The following is a 9,081-nucleotide window of genomic DNA, read 5'->3' as shown; positions in this document are numbered from 1 at the left end:
CAAACGTGAAGATATTTAAAAAGAATCAGAATATTAGTAGTGAACACAAAAAGTTAGATGTTTAGCCTAATAAATATGCATACAAGACTGTCAGAAGGTTTGTACCAGGAAATTCAAAAGAAGGGGCCGAGGCCCCCCTGATCCCCATCCTTAGTGGAGCCAATGTTTAATAAGTAGATTAACTAAGTAATGTAATTACAAACTAAAATGTTAATTTTATAGATTGCATTCAAACATAACAGGGATGAACAAACGTGTCTCTTGTGTCCAACTCATTTTTTTGCAATGGTAAAACCAACCCAACAAAAACGTGAATATGATATCTAAGATGTAAATTAACTTGCAAAAAAAGTAAAAAAAAAAAAAATGTAGTTCAAGAACAAATTCCCTTTTGTATGCACTAAACAGATTGTGTCTACCCTGTTAGAAACAGCACCTCTTTCTTTAATCTTGAAAGATTCTTGCCAATCCTATTCACTTAAACACAGTCTTATTGTTCAGAAAATATTGAGTTAGCATGTTAACTCTGATGGCCAATTTGCTATTAATAAAAAGGAACAGATTTTTAAAAATTCTATTTAATTTACTATTGTCTGCCAAACAAAGGAGGTCGGACATGTTGGGGTATTAATCTGGAGTTTGAGTGACAGCTCTCTCTGCATCTCATTAAACTAAACATAAAAGTCAATTAAAACTGTATTCATAGCTGCAGCAGCTCCTTTCCCATGAGCTTTTTCTTTCAGCCTTATATCAGTGTGTGTGTGTGTGTGTTTGTAGGCAAGCTGACACCACAATCTCAGTCATTACGGCGTGTTTGGGTTATGCTGGCGCACTCACACGCCACATGAGGGTGTCTGCAAGAGATGCAGGGACGCACTGTTATCTCCCGCTGATGTCTAAGGGCGGGGGCCTCTGGTGAGAAAAAGGACAAGGGAAAACGGCCGTTTCTTAGAGCTCAAAACTGGTGCATCAGCTTATTAAGAGGGGAAACCCTGCTTGTGCTGTACTGAATCGACCATAGTCTGTGGTTAGCGACTAGATTGCAGTGCTGACGTTATGGAAAATAGTTTGGATTTCTGAGGTGGAGTGTATTAATAATTATCTCATAACTAGTGTGCCGTTTCTCATTAAAAGGCTAATGTTTAAAGCGTCTTGTTATCTCTGCCAAGCAGAGGAAATGAACTTCACAGTGGAGGATATCAGTAGAAAGATAATCAGGAAAATAAAAGGTTTTTTTTTTTTTTACTGGAGTAGCGCCTTTTTCTAAGAAAGCAGACAAAGAAGAAGAAAAAATATACTGAGGAAACAAAAGTTGATATTTTAATGTTTTCTCACAGCATCCATCCATCCATCCAAATACAGATAAATGGAAAACAATCTCTAAATCCAACATAAAACCAGAGAAGCATTATAGTACATTTTGGCTCTGAATGTTTGGTTTACAATCACTTGTTTGGTGCTTATTTTAATAAAATCAATACTCTTACAGAGTCATTATAATTAAAAGGAATTAACCAAAAGAAAAAACACCAAATATTGGTCATTGATCATCGCCGTCGTTTAAAACGCAAACGGCAATGATTTCTGCAGAGGGTCCAGATATAAAACAGATGAGAACTCAGGTTAGGAGGAACCAGAAATATGTTCGCCTCTGATGCGCTGTGGAAACCTGCGCAACAAACATCAAACAAACTGAGGCAGAAACATCCCTCTGATTCTGATCCGTCCACAGACTTAAGGCTGGATAAAAACAAAACAAATATTCCTATTTTATGGTGCAAACAGTGGAGTCTGTGAGCAAACCGCAGACAAGCATCAATTCAAATTATTCCTAAACCATAAATCATTCAGCAGATATCCCAGGGATGTCCGGTGCTTTGAAAAACTCTCATAAAAACCATTGACCCGCTTGCATTTTGTCACATTACAACCACAGACTTTACTGGACTTCATAGAGGTCTGATGATTAAAAACTGTTTTCATGAATAGAAATCCAAAAATGTGGGAGCAATTCTTGCTCAATACTCATTTACCTTTTCTTTCAAATAAAAATCTCCATCAATCGACTGCCTGCAAAAGCCTTTTCATCAATAAATACAGTAGAAGGCATCAGAAGAAGCGAAGCAGCATCACGAAGACCAAAGATCCCAGCAGGCAGGTCAGAATCTGTTCAGTCCATTCTGAGAAAATGGAAGGAATATGGCACAGCCTGCCAGGACATTGCTATCCACCTAATCTGCCAGGCAACTAAACAAGCAGATAACAGCATAAAGGCTAAGAACCACAAAACATAAGAAAGCTAAAAGACATCCTGCTAAAGTTTGCTACAAGCTGTATTGAGGATCCAGCAAACATCTGGTAGAAAGTGGTCTGATTAAATAAAAACAAAATTTAACTTTCCAGCCTAAAGGTTCCCTTTCAGCAAACTGAAACATACCGCCAGAGGTACACTGGAGTGCCTAGGATCAAAAGGATGAGTTCATATATCACAATGGTCCAGTCAAAGTCCAGACCTAAAGAGAAATACTGAATTAATCTCCTCATGTGCAAATATGGCACAGAAACACTTCAAAAGACAAATTATTATATTTATATTAGATTATATTTCCTTCTACAAAGTTCCGTCATTGGAGCTGAACCTCCAACTGTTTCCCCTGCTTCACATTTCTGCACTGCTTTGTTTTGATGAAACATTGCTGGAAATCTCAGTAAAACCCACTGAACGTTGTGGTTGTAATGTGTCAAAATGGAAAATGCTGAATGGGGTATGAGTAGATTTGCAAGGCACTGAATACCTGAGCGTGATGTAGCAGCAACACGTGGCCAAAGGAAAGTATCCCGCATCCCCATCATCATCCGCTAAATCAGGATCTGGTCTGATTTGCAAATCGGACACAGAAAGCTGGAAAAGGAAACCCTCTTACAGCCCTAAAAGGAGGTCCATCCACATCCTGAGACGGCAGGAGGAGACCTCCCTACTTTTCCTGTCCTCCCTTATTCATTTTCAATTTCTCCTGAAACTCGGCGTGTTTCTGCCGCAGGATTTCTGTCTGCTTCTTGAAACCGTTGACCCTGCAGAAGACCAGACGGCAGATTTAGCTTCCACTGTTGGACACTCATCAATCTGTGGGTGGGGGTGGGGGGCTCACTCACCTGGCCCTCTCTTTGCTTTCATTGTAGATTTCTGTAATGACTCGATCTTTCTCGTCCATGAAGTTATTATGAACTTCTTCCAGTTTCCTGAAGAAGAAGGAGAAACAACTGCCGACTACTGCATGTTTGCTTGCCCCCCCCAGACCCCTCTGCGTTTATTAGTTTGTTCAGCTGTTATAACAGCTGCTCAGATTCACAAAGAAGTGACTCTTGGCAAACACAAGAGGCACAGAGTCATTGTATGGAGACAAACATGGCAGGAAATTAGTCGCCAGGTTGTGCCAAACCACATAGGCATGCAGGGAAACACGCCGCTTAGCAGGAGGCTATCTGATGGTTTTCCTCTTCCAGATCCCCGACCAGTAGAGAGGCTGAGCTACGAAAATGCTTACCTGAAGAAAATCGTGTGCGCTCCTACGCTGAGCATCATGGTGATGACACAATACACCACCAGCTTGTAGTTTCTCTTCCTCTTCTCCTTTCTCTCCTCTGCTGTTGCCTCAGGAGTCTGGGCTTGACGAAACTGTTCCCAGTAACGAACGTCGTCACTAGCGGTAGTACTGGGAGGAAGAGAGGGAAAAAATATATGATGATCAGCAGTGATGCACGCAGGCTGAATGGAGAAATCAGAGTGGTGCTGAAACCCACAGAAAAACAAACATCAGATCTTAGAAACATCTGCAGATGAGGTTTTTAATGTACCAGCAGGAGAGGAATCCATTCGTTACTGTAGGCTTGAAACAAAGCAGCACTACACTTGTGCTAGATTACTGTCATGGCTTATTAGGTCAGGTATACCTTCTAGATTTGTGCATAAAGCTCAAGGGAAGCTACAAGAAAAATCTGCATGAATCTGGGTTCATCCTTTTTTCTCATGGTTTTTTTTTTGGTTTTGTTTCCAATCACGTAGGAATCTTAGGCCTATAAAGAGCGGCCTCATCTGGAGATGGCTGCAGTGGATAATAAGCATGTAGTAATAACTGCATTAACGGGGCTCCTGGTAAAAGCTGTTAAGAGACTCTGAATTGTTTCCATTACTGTGACTAACTGGATGTGCTCTCTTTCATCCTCTGATATGAGAGCTGGCTTGGAGCTTGTCTGCCTGGCTGTGTGTTTCCTGAACACACAGCCAGGAACTTGTTGACAGTTGCACTCTGGAACTTGTTGACAGTTGCATTTAGTATCTCTGCTTCTTTCTGTATGTCTGCTTCTGTCTCCTTTAACCCCAGTCAGCCTTGGCAGATGGCCGCTCAAACTGAGCCTGGTTCTGCTGGAGGTTTCTTCCTGTTAAATGGGAGTTTTCCTCTCCACTGTCGCTACATGCATTCTCAGTGTGAGGGACTGCTGAAGAGTCAAGGAAAAAATGCAAGTGAAGGCCGTCGCCTCAGGCTAATCCAGGAGAAGCATGTAATCAAGTCAATGACTGTGGACAATCAGTTGGTTTTCTTAACAAATCTGACAGCATGTTCTCTGTAAAGTGCCTTAGATGAAGTGTTGTTAATTTGCGACGTATAAATAAACGATTTGCATTGAATTGGAATAGATTCAGATTAGTAGAATAATCACACACTGGGAATCTTGGAAAAGTCAAATTCTTTCAGGTTGGCATTTAGTAGATTTTATCAGGCATAGAAAGTCGGATCTATGGCTATAGCTCTTTGTCTACAGGCTGTCAGAACAGCTGAGAGTGACTAAGGATGGAATTCATTTTATCAACAACTGTTTTCAGAAATGCGATTTATGGAGAAAAACTCCAGTTGGTGACAAATGAAAACCTCTATATTCTGACAGATTTATTCTGATTTTTGTTTTTCGCTGTCTTATCCACAGGGCTTTGGCTTCACTCAATAATCCCAGTAAACATGATTAAATTTAATGTCCATATAGCTCGTCCTTAAAAACAACACATTTCAGTTTTCTGGTACTGGGTCCCTGCAATACATCTTTAAAAAACTTTGAAAATGTAAAACTTTAGAGTGTTCATGAAGTACTGGCCCACAGCATCACAGATCCCCTATTGTAGCAACGATAATTATGAGGTGATTGCCTTTATTATCTGATATTAAACATTTCACACAGCTGGACGGTCTGATTGAAAAGAAACTCAATCTTGACCCACAGCTCCAGTTGAAGTCTGGTTAGAGTTGGCATCCTCTACATTAACTTTAATGGTTCTGATCCAGCTAGTCCAGCAGTCTCTTTTATTTCTCCGTGAAGCTTCAACATGACACGAAAAACTTCTTAAATACACCAGTTCATAAGTTTATTAATGTGCCACAGAGATTGGAAGGTTTTTGGTCTCTTGTCTTTTCCTTGATTGAACAGTAACTGCTGAGAACAGCCCAACCATAGTGCGTGAGTCCTTACCTCCTGTACACCGTGTGACTAGAGGTGGAGCTGAAGGCCTGTCCACCTCGGTACGGATGCTGGAGTTTAAAGTCATACTCCTTCCTGCTCAGCTCTTTGCTCAGCACTCTGTAGGCTTCGTTCAGCTCAACAAACTGACTGTGCAGCTCCGGGTTCGATGGGTTGCTGTCTGGGTGTAGCTGCAGGACGAGGGAACCAGAGTCGGCACACATATATATATATATATATATATATATATATATATATATATATATATATATATATATATATATTTATGCACATGCATACTTTATAAATCCAAACTGAGGTGTCCTTTTTTTTAATTCTACAGGGAGAGGCCTCACCTTAAAAATGAAAACAGAACAGCACCATAAAAACAAATGCTTATCCTTGATTACTCAGGAACACTCCATGAAAACAGGAAGCCAACTTTGAGAACCATAAGAAAGCATTAGCTTAGGAAATGTCGCCCTCTTGTGGCCGATATAATTCAACTGCATGTTTTCAAAGCCAAAACTAGGCTTTGTTTTTTGGTCCACTCTATAAAGCCTTGAACTCAGTGCTAATTCTGACATCTTGAATTGAAAAAGCTTCCCGGATGGGAAGTGAAACTTCTTCAAACTAGCAAACAAAGTCCAGTGGATTGTTTTTTTTAACTTTTTTTGGAATGACCTGGATGACTGAAAATCTTCACCAGCAGATACAATTCAGAGTTTGGTAAAAGGAAGTACCTTCTTTGATTTGTCAAAAAAAGCATTCTTTATTTCATCCACGGAGGCGTCTGACTTGACTCCCAGTAGTTCATAGTAGCTCACAGCTTTTCTGTCATGACAACAATAATCAAAACACCAGACTGGCAATTAAACCTGGACATTTACACAGAATAAAGCATATATTCCTACCTTTGTGCATAGCTCTGGGACAGCATCCGCAGTCCTGTCTTGCAGCACCAAATACAACTCTGGCATAGCCGCAGCTGAGCTTCTAGCTGCATGATGGAAAATGTTCAATACTGACCTGCAGCAGAAAGAGACATAGAAAACAAATTGGAAGAGATTGCATCCTAATGAATTCTATTAGGATATATTAGAAATGAAAACAATTGAATTCCAGTATGCCAAAAGGATTATTATTTTTTTTTTCCTCTGGAAATTAACTTGTTTACACTGCATGGAGAAAAAAAATTTGAAATAGAGGGAAAAACCATGTAAATGATAATATCACAGGAACAGAATCATAGAGGAAGATTTTAACAGAGGACAGCAAGTGCATGTAGGAGATCAAGGATGGTGGAGGTTGGAGTTCATCCTGCTTTTACAAGATATAAAAAAATTATTATCTGGTCATAGATTCTGTAAATGTTTACATCCAACCTCACTGGAATAAAAATAACTCATCGGAAACTGTTATTAATTTATAATGCTGCAGCTAATATGGAAAGGTTGCTCCCAGAAAACCCATGAAAACCTCATTATCCATCAGTGTGCAGAACCAGCTATACAGCGCCTTATAAATGACCCCTTAAACTTTTTGACCTTTTGCCAATTTTTGTTATTTTTGTGAAGAATCAACAACAAGTGGGAACAAAATTTATTGGATATCTTAAACTTTTTTAACAAATAAAAACTGAAGATTGGGGTGACAAAAACTGGCCCTTTTCCTTTCAGTGCCACAAACTCTCCAGAAGTTCAGTCAGGATCTCTGAATGATCCAATGTTGACCTAAATGACTGATGATGATACATAGAATCCATATGTGTGTAATCAAGTCTCCGTATAAATGCAACGGCTCTCTGATAATATCAGAGGTCTGTTTGAAGCGCCAAGAGCATCATGATAAGCAGGGAACAAGGGTTGCGAGGTGTGCTGGTTCCTATCTCCAGCTGTCTACAGGTGAGAGTCGGGGTACACCCTGGACAGGTCGCCAGTCCATCGCAGGACTCAAGATTACGATCCTGCCTTCAAATATTATTCGGCTGTCGGAGCCGCTCAGACCCCTGTACCCCTGCGGAGATCTGTCACTGGGAATCCCCTTCAATGGCAGCCTCTGGCCAGGTCGCCTCTTCAGGGTTTTCGGCTACTGTTCGAGGCTGGAAGTCTTTTTTCACGTACATAATCCAAACTGCAAGCACCAGAATAATAAAATCGAACATATTTTACAGACAGGTTTCTACATTTTAAGTGAATTAAGGCGTTAGTGAACCGTTTCAGAGGAGTGATCATAGCGATCTGCATCAGCAGTGCTGTGTCTATCTCCCTGCCAGCTCACAGATCAGCTTCTCTGATTGGTTGATATAGCGCGTTGAGCAGCAAAAGTTAAATTTTTCCAAATCCAGCAGCCACTGCTGCTTCTGGAGTGCATTGCGTGCGTCAAATGCTCAGAAGCTCATGAGGCGCTGCTGCTGCACCTCAAAACGTGCTGCAGGACCTTTTGCTGCACCTTGATGCACGTCAACCACTGACTTTGGAAGTAAACTAGCCACTTCTGCTGCTTCTTCAGCTCGCGGTCTGAACATAGCATTAAAGTTTGTGGAATATTGTTTCTTCTCCTGAGGAAATTTAAAAACAGGATGAGGTATAACTACAGTTTAGGTGGACAATCAAAAATCTTTGATTTCCATTTCCTACTTATTCACCCATTCTGTTTATATTGCTCACTAAATCAAAGTTTTGCAGCTATGATTTCTTTAATTAGACAAGATTTCCCCAATGCAAATCAAACTTGCTTTTTTGAACTGTTTGGCATTTGGATAAATTGGCTTGGATGACAACTTCAGGGAAGATTGGAAAAAATTGCTGCAACATTATGGACCTTTGAATGGTTTTTTTGAACCTGCCTTTTACCAGGATTTCTAGAATGAACATGCCTTTATGTCCTGACATTGTATTAACATGCATGCTCCTCACAACTAGATGGAGAGGTCAAACTAACTGATGAATAATCAATGTTTAGAATGTTGAGCCTTTCTACAAAGTTGATCTATTCATCTTTATGTTGACTTTAGAAGCAAATTAGTAAACTAATTAATTCCTAATCTATTAATCCTTGCAGGTAAATTCAGTGTGTGCTTCATTCAGTGTTTACCTTTCACTGTGTTTCCATTGAAACTGTTGAGGTTGGCAGAGGAGCATCTGCCAGCAGCAGAGAATGGGATGAATAAAATCACAAAACAACCCCTGAAGCAGGAACCAGAGCTTCCTGTACGAGGAAGAGATTTTAAAAGTGAAACAAAGTTAACCACCGCTGCTTTTAACCCAAAAATTATATGAAATAATGCAGGATATCAGTAAAAAAAACAAAACAGAGTTCACAGAACACTTAGTTCTGCTGCTAATGCTAACGCAGCTAAGCTTAAAATGTTTTTTTCCGAGGCGACAGTGAGAGAGAAACGCAAATAAACGTCTTTTCCATGATTATTTTATGTGTGAAATATAATCAGTAAAGAATATAAGTAGAAGTTAAACCATAAAGGTGACATACCAGAAGGGCTCAGTTTCGTAACGCTTCAGTTTTCCAATACATCAAGCTGCTAGCGTAATGGGACCGGAAATGAAACGTATT

General features: G+C 40.1%; 1 protein-coding gene across 1 annotated transcript; it reads right to left on the bottom strand.

The window, feature by feature from the left end:
* Window positions 1–2,086: 2,086 nt before the first annotated feature.
* dnajc4 (DnaJ heat shock protein family (Hsp40) member C4) lies at window positions 2,087–9,069 on the bottom strand. Its single transcript, XM_015378997.1, has 8 exons — window positions 9,001–9,069; window positions 8,605–8,718; window positions 6,423–6,537; window positions 6,252–6,342; window positions 5,521–5,699; window positions 3,546–3,713; window positions 3,154–3,240; window positions 2,087–3,072 (listed from the first exon to the last, which is right to left on the bottom strand). The coding sequence occupies exons 3-8, from the start codon at window positions 6,512–6,514 to the stop codon at window positions 2,976–2,978; spliced, it is 714 nt and encodes a 237-aa protein (XP_015234483.1). The 5' UTR covers window positions 6,515–6,537; window positions 8,605–8,718; window positions 9,001–9,069; the 3' UTR covers window positions 2,087–2,975.
* Window positions 9,070–9,081: the final 12 nt, after the last annotated feature.

This window comes from Cyprinodon variegatus, unplaced genomic scaffold (genome assembly GCF_000732505.1).
Source record: "Cyprinodon variegatus isolate N-32 unplaced genomic scaffold, C_variegatus-1.0 Scaffold10, whole genome shotgun sequence".
NCBI lineage: Eukaryota > Metazoa > Chordata > Actinopteri > Cyprinodontiformes > Cyprinodontidae > Cyprinodon > Cyprinodon variegatus.
Note: the sequence above shows the minus strand (reverse complement) of the source record. Positions and strands in the feature narration are given on the sequence as shown.

Coding starts and splice junctions, on each gene's coding strand:
- dnajc4 (XM_015378997.1), bottom strand. CDS start 6,514: ATGCAGCTAGAAGCTCAGCTGCGGCTATGCCAGAGTTGTATTTGGTGC. Junction 5,700..6,251: donor TTTTTGACAAATCAAAGAAG/GTACTTCCTTTT, acceptor CTCGTCCTGCAG/CTACACCCAGACAGCAACCC. Junction 3,241..3,545: donor GCGCACACGATTTTCTTCAG/GTAAGCATTTTC, acceptor CTTCTTCTTCAG/GAAACTGGAAGAAGTTCATA.